The sequence below is a fragment of the Manis javanica genome, chromosome 5, assembly GCF_040802235.1.
Source record: "Manis javanica isolate MJ-LG chromosome 5, MJ_LKY, whole genome shotgun sequence".
NCBI classification, from domain to species: domain Eukaryota; kingdom Metazoa; phylum Chordata; class Mammalia; order Pholidota; family Manidae; genus Manis; species Manis javanica.
In genome coordinates this window covers 12,200,435-12,214,095 of record NC_133160.1, presented here as the reverse complement: position 1 = coordinate 12,214,095, position 13,661 = coordinate 12,200,435, and the positions used below count along the sequence as shown (strand labels likewise).

The 13,661-nt window shown below is 47.7% G+C and overlaps 1 protein-coding gene across 25 annotated transcripts in view; it reads right to left on the bottom strand.

The window, feature by feature from the left end:
• Nucleotides 1-13,661, bottom strand: part of ZMYND8 (zinc finger MYND-type containing 8) — a 103,234-nt gene that overhangs the window by 63,972 nt on the left and 25,601 nt on the right. For 20 of the 25 annotated variants that reach the window (XM_073236512.1, XM_073236496.1, XM_073236503.1 and 17 more), the window contains one exon: nt 5,682-5,830. In XM_073236512.1, the coding sequence (XP_073092613.1) occupies nt 5,682-5,830 (149 nt within the window). Of the gene's footprint in view, nt 1-5,681; nt 5,831-6,670; nt 8,624-11,839; nt 11,863-12,354; nt 12,593-13,405; nt 13,517-13,661 lie in introns of those variants that run through there. The other 5 variants (XM_073236495.1, XM_073236507.1, XM_073236510.1 and 2 more) reach the window with 4 other exon arrangements.

Here is a 13,661-nt window from a genome sequence, read left to right as displayed (position 1 = left end):
AAAGCCATGATTCTTGAACACACTAGGTCCTCATATTCGCAGGAGCCACATTTCCTATTTAGTACCAACAATGGCAGAAAGAAAAGAAGAGTGGCCAATTCAAGGGAAACAGACCCCTTCTCATCCCAAAATTCAAGAGAAATGCTTCTCTCGTGACATATGATAGAATCCAAGGAAGCCACACTCCGAACACATAAAATCACTCAGAAGAAAGTCATTAGGACAATGTCTAAGTAACCAGTAAGAAATCCTGTTTAGAAGTACCATGAAAAAGGCTGCTAAATGTCAAAATGGCCTAGTAACCAGCTGTGTGACCTTGAAAAAGTCACTCAACCCACTCTGAGCCCCACTTCCATGGATGAAGACTTAGCTATAACCTGCACATACCACTGAATAAACCTCCTTGTATAATCAGCATATTTTTTCCTTTCCGTCAGCAAACAATACAGTTCCCTCCATAAAAATCTCATGTTGTTGGTCAGAGACCGCCTAACTTTTGTTGATACTGGGAATGGGATCATTTTGTTCTATTTTCTAGTTATTGTTGGTACATAGAAATGCTGTTAGAGTTTTAATACTGACCTCCTATATTAACAGTTCTAAGAGTTTACTGATTAGAAATATCATCTCTAAGGAACATCGGTTTTTGTATGTTCACGTCTAATATTGTTACACTACTCTTCTTTTCCCTTATTTTAATGGTTAGGACCCCCAGTATAATGGGAAAGAGTGGCCAAGATGGCATGTCTTGTTCCTGGTTTGAATTATGAGGTTTTGATGCTCTCAAAACACCTGCTATTTCCACACTCCTTGACAGAGAGCCTTACGAGTGTTTATTGAGCAGATGTTTGTTAACCAGTCCTTAAAACCTCCCTATTCTCATTTTCTACTATGAAAACAACTAAGACTTTTAAGGGTGATTGCATAATTCCTGAGCCCAGTTATTTTCCTGCTTCGGATCAGTGTTTAAGATAGAGGGCTCTGTGCTGGGTTTCCAGAAAATAACATCTTTGTTTAAGATAGTCTTTCCAATACTGTCAACGCACACACCATATTCATTTTATCCTCACAATCACCCAGAGACACTAACCTCACTTGACAGATGAGAAACTAGGCTTAAAAGACTTTTCTGACCCCTGAGCCAAGAGCAGAGACTCAAATACGGGTCTCCCGGCACTTTCTCTTGTCCTATCTATGCCCCGTGTGAGACGTTGACAGATGCAGAGATCCTGATGATTAAGTGACCCCCTCAGAGAACATTCTCTGTAGTTCAAATTAACTTCTGCTTAATGCAAAAAGCTGGAGGGGAAAAAAATATGAATATTGGGAAGACAACTGGAAACAGACTAGAAGGGGACATGAAAAGATGACAGCATCTAGAGAAGGGTTCTCAACCTTGGCACCACCGCCATTTCTGGCCAGAAACTTCTTTGTTGTGGGGCACTGTCTTGTGCACTGAAGGATGTATAGCAGTGCCCTTGGCTAGGCAGCCCCCCCACCCCACCCCCACAAACTGTGACAACCAAAAATAGGTCTCTGGATATTGCCAAACGTCCCTTGGGGGGCAAACGTGCCCTCAGTAAGAAGCACTAATGTAGAGGGTCTGCTGTCTGCCTAGGGAGATGGTTGGTGTTTGTTGGGGGTGGATTTTAAGGGGGGCTTGGAGGAAAGGGGAGGAGACGGAGGAGAAACTCCTACTGAAAGATAAACGGTACATATCAAGCAAGCAGAACTATTTCTAACCTGAGTGGGGTCTTCCAGGATGCTTTTGCGGCTTTTACAAGATACCAGTAAGCCGTAGTTCAGTTCCAACTTCCTTCCAGAAAGTTAATAATAGGACAGGAAGAGTTCATCTCAATGAAACTGGAGGAATTGAATATGCCAGCTCATCTCCTTAACTGGCAACCCAAGTCCTCTGCATCTAACAGAAGTCAGGGTAGTGCCACGTCAGAAGTCAAGTCACGCCGCCACCCACACCTGGTGCAGGAGGGCGTTTGGGGGAGGACCACACAGAGGGAGTGCCCGCCTGCTCCCTGCTCTTTTTAGGTTTCATCCTTTCCTGCAACAGCAGTTGTTGCCAAAGACTAGGCTCCTGGTAATCTTGGCAATCAGATACCTGCCTTACCTGCTGCTTCTAAGTGTTTCCTGCTCCATAAAAATAACCAGATTACAAATATGCAACATTTATGAAAGGGAAAGCGAATCATTTCAGGTAAAATGAGTTATGTTTTTCACTCCCACATGAATAAGGTGCATTACCAGCCTGCTGGCAAAGCGAACAAGTTGTAACCTGTGTTATTACAGGATCATTGCAGGCTGCGGGAGCAAATATTCTCATTTCCCTGCTTCTTCCACAGGCTGACTTAACAAGCAAACAGACAGGCTTGCTTATTCACTTCTGGAATACCTGTCTGTACGGGGAGCCAGACACCTTTTTCTGTAAAGGGTGCTATAAAGATAGTAAATGGTTGAGGCTTTACAGGTCATGTGGTCTCTATTGCAACTACCCAACCCCGCCATTGCAGCAAAAAAGCAACCACAGACAATATGTAAATGAATGAATGTGGCTGTGTGCCAAGAAAACTTCATTTGCAAAAACAGGCTCCGGGCTGCTGTCTGGCCCATAGGCTGTAGTTTGCTGGTCTGTGCAAACCAGGGCATGGGGGTGGGGAGGATGCTTTGGCTTGTGTGTGAGCACAGGGTATGTGTGCGGAGGGGTGGAGGGGCCACAAACTCAAATTCCAAAGAACCTGAACACCCAAGAGACTCATAGACAGAAGGGATGAACAAAGCAGGCAGAGTGTGGTACTATAAGGAGGAGTGGGGAGCACAAAAAACTAGAGCACACAGGCCCTGCATCTAACGAGACAGGTTCTACTCAGCTCCAACTGTTCCTGGGTTCGTCCGAGTTTTTCTAAGAAATCAGAAATCCAATTGTTATTTGAAATCTCATGATCTTCAAATATTGATGACTAATAGTTACATTACATTGGTAAAACTCAGAATTTGCAGACCTACAATTTGCTTTTAATTCCACCATTTTTCATTCCACAAGTCTAAAAGAAAGGAAAGGACAGGAAAAGTGTTCAAAATAATTTTTTTAAGGGGATTTATATTCCCCTTAGGAAAACACATTGTAGGTAAGGGAAGTTGCCCCTACGATGCAAAAACATCATATACCAAAATGAATATGGGGTCAAGGAATTTCTTTTCTTTATAGTTAAGGCTATTTTTCCTTTGCCAACTCTTGGCTTTCAGCCCCAGGGAGTTTCAGATCTGAAAAACAGACCTGCAATCAATGTTGTAATGTTCCCAGTCCGAAGCCCTATTTTCCAACCTAACTGAAGCTCAGAGATGGAAAAGCAACAAGGTCACACAGCTCGTCTCCCAGATGCAGCTGGGCTAGAAAGAGCCAGGGCTGCAGGTCTGGAACATATTTCTTCCAGTGTCACAGTCCTGAAAACACTTCTCTCAATACTGAAGATGGCTGATTATTCAGGAACACAATCATGCCCTGTGTCCAGTCACTGACGCGCTGCTATTTTCCTCATCCAGAGAGTCCTCTGCATCCTGAGCTCCCCACCCTGTGTCAAATTCTGGAGCAACAGCAGCCACTGAACGCTGGCCACATTCTGAAGCTGCTTGTCCAAGGGGGACACAGACTTAACAGAACGTCATCGTGGTCATGAGGCTTACGTGTTACAGAAATGGTATTAACCCGTGGATGGAGGAGGGAGAGAACAAAATGGGTGGACTGCCCAAGCTGATCAGCCTCCAGAAAGAGATGGGAGCCAATTTTTAAAGGACAGGTAGGAACTCACAAAATGTGTGTGCATCTGTGCACACACAGGGAACAGGCATACAAAGACAACTTTCTGCAAAGAGAAGGCAGTATCTGTTTAATGACTTAGTGCTGATGAGGAGAGGGTTTGCCCAGGAAGTTGAATTACTGAATCAGTGAAGGTTTGGGGATTATCTGTGGCCTTCTTGTTTCTTTGTCTTTAATCCCAACAGCTATAGGACAGCTACTGGGTGACAGGGGTGGGTCATCACCAACTTTAAGCCAGAGAGGCAGATCTAAACTCAAATGCAGCTTCTTACTAGCTGTGAGGCCTTGAGGAGGCAATTTAACCTCTCGGAATCTCTGTGCTTTTCATCTGTAAGATGGAGACAATTAGAGCCCTTCCTCACAGGGTTATTATAAACATTAATATCAATCCAGGAAAATGCTTCCAACAGGACGTGGCACACTGCAAGCACTGCTTTTAATATTTATTATCTCCAAAACAATTATGTATGCTTTTCAAATTGCAATCCCTCCAGAAATTTATTTGCGACCCACCAATTTCTTCTCCTGTACTAAGATTCCCAATTCATTACTGTCCAAAATAGTAGCTACAAGCCACAGGTAGTCACATAAATTTAAATGAAAATGTCCTTTCTTCCATCACATTTGCCACTTGCAAGTGATCAACGGCCACACGTGGTTTGTGGCTATCATACTGGGGAGCTCAAGTCTAGAACATTCTTACAGCTGTTGCTTAATTATTTCAAGTACAGACTGTGGTTAGAGTAGAGCCTGGCTTCATCCGTATTATTATTATTTAAGTCATTTAGCTCAATTCATCTTACATCAGCCCTATGAAATTAGTAGTAGCTGTATCTTTATTTCCACTCCAGGAGATAAGAAACCTAGGCACAAAAAGGTTAACTTGCCCACAGCCACGTAGCACAAGCAGAGCTGGCATTCAGCTATGTCATTTTGAGAATGAAAATAGGTTAGCATGCAAAAAGGTACCCATCTCACAGTGCTGGGCATTTAACCGTTGCTAGGTTTCTTCCCAAGAAAGCAACAATCTCGTTTTATTCAACCTCCCATCCCCGGGGCCCACTTCAATGCTCCATAATGCGCAAAATGGATGATTACATCCCGAGGAATCCCTGAAGTGGTATCAGAACCACAGGGGCATCCTGTTTCCTCCGATGCTAGATTTGACCTCACGGTGCACTACAGGACCTCTCATTTTTTTGTTTAAAGCAGAGGAATTTCTAGCCTGCTTCACAGAATTTTAAAGCAAGAAGTCTCCTTAAACAAGATCCAAGATGGTGAATAGGTTTTTGAGTGTAATTGAATTGGTCCAAGATGCCGAGGGAGGGTGGGACCTGGAATGCCCAGAATGCCCAGGGTCTACGCACAATGAGACGGAATGACGACAAATGACCAGAACAGCTGTCTCTCTTCCCGGACCTAAACCCACCATTTTACAGATGAGAAAACTGAGACCAGAAGGAGCCTCCCTTGGCCATGCAACCACCTCCAGGCACAGCCCAGAACCATACCACTGGTATGGCCTATGAGGAAAAAATCCTCAGGCCACATGGGGAAACAGTCCTAAAGCCTAAAAGACAAAATCCAAGGAAAATCTCGAAATCCTAAAGCACAGTATCTTCACCCTATCTGAGTCATTGCCCTGTCCCCAAAACAGATCTGCAAACCCTCTGGAAATTTCTTCACAGGCCCCTATTGAGCTGCCCTTTTTGTCCTATGCAAATAACAACCAGAGCAAGGCAGCTTGTTAAATGCCCAGAATACCAGCTATGAGAAAAATCCAGAAAGCTGCCTGCTTCTCACTAAGCACTTGTCCTGCTGGTGAAGACACCATTCCCAAGGGCCCTTTTACCTGTTCCTTATTGTTATTGTTCAGTAAGCCAGGTTTCTTTTTCTTTTTAATGGGGCTTGTTGATGTGTCCTGTGGCGAGTGGCCATTGGAAGAATGTGGAGGACTGGGGAACTTTCTTTTCTGGGCTGTTCTCTCTGTGGAGCCAGGATCTGAAAGAGACACACAGGATCACATATTTTAACGCCATCAGGGAGGCCTAGGCCCTGCAGGGAGTGCGGGTGTGGCACACAACACATTTTGTCCCTAAATCCAATGCCATTTTAGTGTTTCTCCTCCTATAATATATTTACCCCCCTCTCTTCGTTGACTGCCTCAGAAGTTAAACAATCTTTCTTCAGTCTATATAACATTTTTCTAAAAATTTATTTCACTGCCAAGATATAAAAATCAGGAGACTTCACATAATAACCCAGATTTTTGGCTTCTCTTAAAAAAACAGATCAGGGCCTGTAGGGCCTTACGGCATCAAACAGATCTGCATACCAGCCAGCCACTTTTAGATGGAAATGTACCCTTCATTTTACCACAATCCCCACCCATCCTTACTGTGTCCCTGTTGACAGGGTCATGACCCAGCTGCCATGCACTGTCACACTGACACTGGTATTATCCTCATCTCAAAGAAGTATTTCTTCTCCATATCCATGCCAATGACAAAAGCAGGAAACCATGTAGACCAAAAGGCCACACACTTCAAGAAATCAAGAAAACATACCTCTTTGTGGAAAACAACAACATTTATTCGTGTTTTTCAGGCTAACAAAGTGTTAACTATGTAAAAAGAATATACCCCCTGACTCGAAAGTTCTCATTCCCAGTCACTGGTACGCATCATTTGTGCCTCTCCTGCATAGAGACTGACACAAATTCCATTCTCACTGATTTTCACCTGACAGATGCCAAACCCCCCTTATCAATTTATTCCTTTATGTTTATTTCCCCAGCATCTCATTGAAACACAGATACTGCCACCACCATCCAAGCTTCACCTGCAGGGACGTGGCTCCATTCCATGCCCGATGGCCGTCTTGTCAGCTTAAGGACGACACAGTGGCACGGCTCAGTGCACATTACACCCTGAGAAACGGAACTTACAGGCACCAGGAGGGGAGAGAGCTGTGCCAGGAGCACAGATGACAGGCTGGGATGTGGAATGTGGGATCCGGGAAGATGACTACCCCCAAAGATAACCTGACGATGTTCCTCCTCCAGTCTGAGTTCTCAGGCAAGTTCCAGCATGCAGGCTGTGTGTGTGTCTCCGTCCTCTGTGTCTGGACAGGAGCCGCTCGGGCAGATGAACAGGATCCAATACGGCCTATGCAAGGCCGCCTGGTGCTGTACCCTGACCAAAAGGCAGAGATCTTCCTGCAGCTCATAAAGGCAGGCATGAGCTGCTTTCGCGAACTCCAGTGCACATGATGGACCTCTCCAGTCTCACTGGGCAGGCTTCAGAAAAATCCCAAACAAATGTTCAGGGTGCTGCATGGGGACACAGCCCTGAGAGGAAATTAAATGCTAACCACAGGCACCCTGAGGGGGAACAAACCCCAGAGTTCTGGGGATCATCCCACAGACATCCAAACCAAGGCACCCAGAGCCCCACGGTGGGCCCAGAGGCACACAACAGCTTGTTAGTGAGAAAACGCACTTAAAAGGTGCAGCACTGGGTTGGTGCATCCCCCCGGAGAAAAACTCCTCCCGTTCCCTTGGGGATCCTCACCCCACTCCACCATCATCTGTGAAAACGCTCACTTTGTCCACATGGTCTTTGACGACAATCTCCTCCTAGAAACATTCTACAGATGCAGTCAGTCGGGGGCAGAGCACGCACAAGATGATTCACTGTAGCACATGTATCACGCCTGAGACTGGAAATGACTTAAATGTCCACAAACTGAGGACGGGGCTAGTAACACCCTAGAGCCACACAGCAGGTCTCTCTGCAGCCAGTACAAATACAGGCCACCTCCACCCCAACTGAGGAAGAGCACCCAGGCTTCTGCACCAGGGTAAAAAAGCTGTACCTCTAACACCATTAACAGACCAACACACACACCCCAAAAGATGTCACATATCCAAGTCAGCATGCGCCTAGAATATTCTTGGATGAACACATAAGTATGGTGGCTCTAAACTGGGACTAGTGGTTACCTCTCGGGAGGAAAATTTGCAGGAGGTCAGGGAGAAATTATTTTTCACAGTGTGCCTTTTGTGCGTGTTACCATGTGCCTGGACTACGTTACCAAAATAAAATAAAAATGAAGTATCCAGGAGGCTCTGTTCCACACCAAGCAGCAAGCATAAAGCAAAGCCAATAACAAGGCAATGACAGAAGCCTGTTTCAGGATAAAAAGTGTCACCAGATGGACGAAGTTGGGGCTGATCGCCACAGGCTTGTGGGCCATAGGAAGGAGTTTGGGATTTATTCTCCATGGAACCGATAAGCCCAAATTGCTCTGCTGATGTGTTGGGAGTATGGATGTTCAAGAAAGGTGTTTTGGGGTCTCCAAGGAGGTACATCCTGAACAAAATGCCATCCTGGCCAAGCAAAAATTGAGAGCAACTGGGTAAAGGTTCTGAGTTCATATGCTTTGTTTAGTTTGCAGGTCAATTTTGGAAGAAGAAAGTACATGAGCAAAAATGCACCAAAGGAAAAGTTAGGGGAAGATTCAGGGGAAAAGCAAGCATTGTTTTTTTCCACGTTTCTCAATGGAGCAACCAGATTTTGGAAGGGACAGCTCTTGCCCATTGCAGGGACAACCTAAGGACCCTCCCACTCAAGGCCATCAGTACTTCCACAAAGTGTGAAGAACACACACCCCTACATACTTCCCAAATACTCCCAGACCACTGGTAGCAGCACCTCAAAGACCTGCTAGGCTGGGATATGGGGCAGGGTGGCTAAGCACACAGCCAGTCCAATGCCTACTCGACCTGCACAGCCAGGAAGGGCCCCAGCTCTCAAGTTCCCACCTGTGGCTCAGATCCCTGGGATGAAGGTTCCCAAAGTGGGGTCCCCCATACGAGCAGCCGTGGCACCACCATCTGGGAATTTGCTAGAAAGGCACAGTCTCAGGCCCCATGCCAGGTCTACAGAATCCAAGCTCTGGAGTAGGGCCTGGAGATCTGTGGTGTAACAAGACCTCAGGATTTGGATACAGGCTAAGTTTGAGACCCTTTAGGGCATGTGACTGGGGGATGGAGTCTGAGGTCTCCAGCCCAGAGAATCTGGTTTTGTGCTGGGAGGCCCATCTCCTCTCCTTCTCCACTACTTCCTGCAGGGCTGGTTGGAGACTGAGAAAACAGAAGCCAAGAAGGCAAGGAGAGAGAATAAAGACTGCTAAACAGAAGATGACCCCACACAAAGTCTCCTACTTCTCAGGGCCTCATCTGTAAAATGGGACAAGAGAGAAAGAAGCCAGACCTGAACTTTAACCTGGAGTCCATCACCGTGCCTTGGGGACCCACAGTCCACATGCCACGGTTCTGTACATGTCGGCAATTTCCTGGAACGAGGGGCCGTGCCCACTGCACCCTCTCAAAGGTGCCATCAATGCTCAAGATGAACAACTAGAGGACGAGAGGTTCTACGGTCCCTTTTGAACTTCCAAATTTTTTTAATTCCATGGGAAAGGAGGGGGGTGGAAATCACTAGAAATAAACACTCTCAAAACCAATTTAAGCTGGGGAGGGAGTCCTGCCCAAGCTGACTGGAAAACAAAAGGGGAACTGAGGGCCCTGCTCCGCGACAAGAAGGGTTGGCCCAGGGCTGCCACCACCTAGGAGGATGCCAACCTGCCCCTCTCGGCCAGACATCAAAAGCCAATTCTGTCCCTGGTTACAAACACACCGACTCCCTCCAGAGTTCCCGAGAGCTCGGCAGCTGTACCCAAGGGGTAGGAGCTTAATAGGTTCCAAACAACAGATGTATCTGTCAACAGCAAAGGTTCAATGAAGACTCTTAGGGAGAAAAGTTGGGAAATGCAGGCTGGATTCAATGTCTTTTGGAGGTATGAGACGGCAGGTCAGTATTTTGACTTAGAAACCTACCCACTCCAGTGGGGGCCAGGCCTCTGCTGGGGATAGAATGGTGGGTGTGGACCCGCTGTTGTCATGGTCATGACGCTGCCTTACAGGGCTTTTCCAGAAAGCTGAGTCAAGGGTTTTTTTTTCCTTCTTTAATCATTTAATTCTAGTGAGGACATATTGCTAAACGCCATTTCTTCTATAAATGCAAAAGATGACAACAGGCCCTACAGACTGTATCACCAGGGAATTGATCTGGAAGACCTTTCTGTGAGAAGGACGTGCCAATTCTACTGCCCTGTCCTGCCAGGACCCTCTGCTTCCTACCCCCACCCCCCAGCACTAAATCTGGTTCTGAAGGAGTTAACGTGGGTGACAGGAGAGCTGGCTAGAGGAAAGGACAGAGCAATGACTCAGGAAAACAGCTTGCGTGGAGCAGGAAGCAGCAGAATCTTCCCCTCCTGACATTTCACTGAGATCTTTAATATGAGAAAGTCTACTGGGTATTAGGAATCAAGCATGTGATGCGACCCTGCCTGAACCTGTCTTGTGAGCCACCAGAAGCGATCCCACTCAGCCCTTCCTAGATGTCTCTTGACTTAAGGGACACCTTCCTTCAAGATAACCCGGCCTCTAAGCCTTCCTGAGCCACGGGTGTTAACAGCTAAGACTTTCTTTTATTGCATACAATGTACCAGGCACTATTCAAATTGCCTTTGGTGTCCTTCCCTCTAGGTCACCTGCCCAAAATCACACAAGCAGCAGGGCTGGGATTTGAACCGCAGCAGTGCGACCCCTAGGCCCAAGCATGGTCTCAGCCCAGGGAGGCCTGTCCTGAGCCGTGCGGCAAGACAACATCCTAACTCAGGGGTTATGTCTTAAGCATTAGGTGTACACTCTAATTTTGCCTTTATCTTTCTCAACTGCAGGTGATGGTATGGAGGGGTTAGGGGAAGGGCATTTTGGAAGATCCCCAGGAACTGGGCAGAAGGCAGAGAATTTGTGTGCATGTGTGTATGGGACTTAGTGATGATACACCCCATTTTTTCAAAATCAATCCACAACAAGCACAATTATTACCTCCCAATCTTCTGATGGTAGCACCTGAATCTGGCGTGCGCCACAGAACAGGCTGGGGAGTTGTCCGTAGCCATCTCCCTCCCTCTGCCCAGTCTCCATCCAGGCCTCCCCCACACCAGGCTCCCCACCTCCCACCCACATCCGGCGCCTGAGTCACACCACCGCTGGTCTCCGGAGTCTAGGAAATGACACACCATTCCAGGGAATTGTCTTCTCCAGAGAGGGAGAGGGTCGCAGCTGAAAGGCTGGGTGAATCCCCGCAAGGACCAGCCCTGTGGTGTTTTTGTGGGTGTTAAATTTCCTTAACGATATTGACAGCAAGCCTACTGGGGCCTGAATGAAGAGAGAAACTCAGTCAACAGGTCCAGACAAGCATCACAGGCCACAGGCGCAGGTGACCAACTGCTGCCTGGCTAGAGATAGTTGCACACAAACTGGGACAAGCTGGTCGCCTGACACTTGGGGTCACAGATACAGGCATGGTACCTAGTTCTGTTGCTTCCAGCAATGTGGCCTTAAGGAAGCTACTTAACCTCTCTCTGTGCCCCCAAGATGGAGCTCATAGCAACCTACCGAAGGTCCGCACAAGTTAAGTCATCTGAAGTTCTTTGTATAATGCCTGGCAGAGAGTAAGCATTCAACTAACGGTAGCTATTTCTTTAAACCAAATCACTCCTCCTCTTTTTCCTCCTGGCCTTCAACTACCACTCTGCTCTGCTCCAAAAACAGAGCTTGCTTTCCCAGAGGAGCATGTTAAGTCAATGCCACAAGTTCAAAGTGACAGGAACGCCAGCCTTTATAAAGTGGAGACCGAACTCGGCCCAGGACAGGATTTCTCCATTGCAATCACACTGTGCTAAGTCCAGGTTTCCTCCAGTAACTGCGAAGTCAGGGTCAGAAACAGAGGCCTGTGCTGGCCCGGGGCTCCCAAAGCAATCACAGGCAGCCCTCGGGGTAATTCCAGCCTCTCCACTGCCTACTTCAAACATGACCACACGCTGCTCTCCAGAAAACAGCAAAGCAGAGTGCAGTTAATCATTTCAAAGCCTTACCCAAAAACACAGAGCAGGTACCCAAATACGCCTCCTTCGCCAGGATTTAGGCCCCTCTCCAGCCAGTAATCACATCATAATGAAACAAAAGCCTGGAATTTCCTCCAAGCCCAAAGCAGAAATGAGAAATCAGGAGCAAAGGATGGGGGCTGGGGAGAGGGCAAAATGTTCCTTACAGCACAGCGCCCAAGCCACGAGGAGCACGCCCGAGCGAATCATCTGCTCACACACTGAACGGCCCCTCGACCCGGAGGATCCTGAAGACGAGGCCGCGGGCCCTGCCTCCTGGGGCCTGCCACGGTCTCCCCCACGGAGGCTGCACTAGCTTAGGCCCGGCTTCTAAAAGGTCTCTGGCGTGTCAATGTGAACTCCTCATCCAGGCCAGGAAAAGCAGAACTGGAATGGAAATGAGGCAGTGGAAGGAGAGGGTCATTTGCAACTTGGGGAAAATGTCACCAGGAGCCTCAGAGGCAAACCAAGTGAGGGGCAGGTCATCCTGGGAAGGGGTTGCTTACCTGCCATTGAGAAAGCTCTGCTGCTCAGAGGGCCCAGCCTCTCTTTTAAAGAGAACAGAGGCTCACACACGGCAGACATTCCTGCTTCCGGATCCTCAGCGGCCTCTCCCAGAGGGAGGAGGAAGAAGCAAAGAGGACAGGCTAAGAGTCACCACTTAGCAGGTCAGCCCCGGTCTCGTACACACTAGGCCATCCAGCGGGGCAAGGACACCCTCACCTCCCAGAACTCAGGCAGTCGGAGGCAGAGACGTGCCTTCGTGTCCCGGGGCTATCGGCTCTAATTTAATTTATCACCGTCGACAGACAGCAGTTCGGCTAAGCTTTAAGACTCCAGCGCACAGCACCCAAGAGCCATTTATTTCACCGGGTGTGAACAGACGCAGCAAACTGCAGTTGTTCTGCCGGCTGGAGTGGGATCCTCAGAGGGGGGTTCTGGCGTTTTGCACTTTGTAGGTGTTTTTAAGGTTTTTAGTAATTGTTTCAAATTATCTTTAGTTCTAATGTGCCTCCTAGAAACAAGAGAGCCATCTTCCCACCATACACTCACCGTCAGTGTCTGTCCATCTGTCAGTCTGTCTCTGTCTCTGTGTCTCTCCCTCCCTCCCGCACACAAGGGGTGAAAACTCAAGTGGTCATTAGCTGGCACATTCATATGTAAAAGCTGGACTTCCACACTCTGCAGGCAGGACAGAAATCACTTCAATCTCAGGAAAAGAGGCTCATTTACAAATGAATCCACTATTTAGCCCTCAACAACTAGAGGCAATTGGAGCCACACAGCCCTTTCTCCCCCTCAGCTGGGATGGGGCCTTCTGGAAAAAACGACAACATCTCAACAGGAATTTCCTGGTTCAAGAATGCCAAGCTCTTTCAAATTTCACGGGGAGGAGAGTAAGGGCCCAATTCCCCGTAAGAAACCACAGCACCTCACCCACCCCCTCAGCAGGTCCAAGCCCAGAAGTCTGCGTCTGACTTCTGTGCATATTTGAGGCCTTAAAACTCCACCTAATCACCACAAAGTATAGAGTAACTGGTTGCCTTTGGCCTTTACCTCATAGCAGGCTGAGGAGAGGGTTCGCAGGGGGAGCTGAAATCCGTTTGCATTATTGACCCAGGCTTCAGGGGCTCTGTGTGGTGGGTCCCACCCGTACCCGGCCCAGTCAGGTTCTGGTGGGTGGCTTTGAAACTGGAATGGAGAATTGCAGCATCAGAGAGCCATTTCCGAAACAAAAAGGGGACTCGGCCAGCAGCAGCTGGAGCAAAGAAGTGGGCTAGGAGAAGAAAAAGGAAATGAAGAGGCTTCAAGG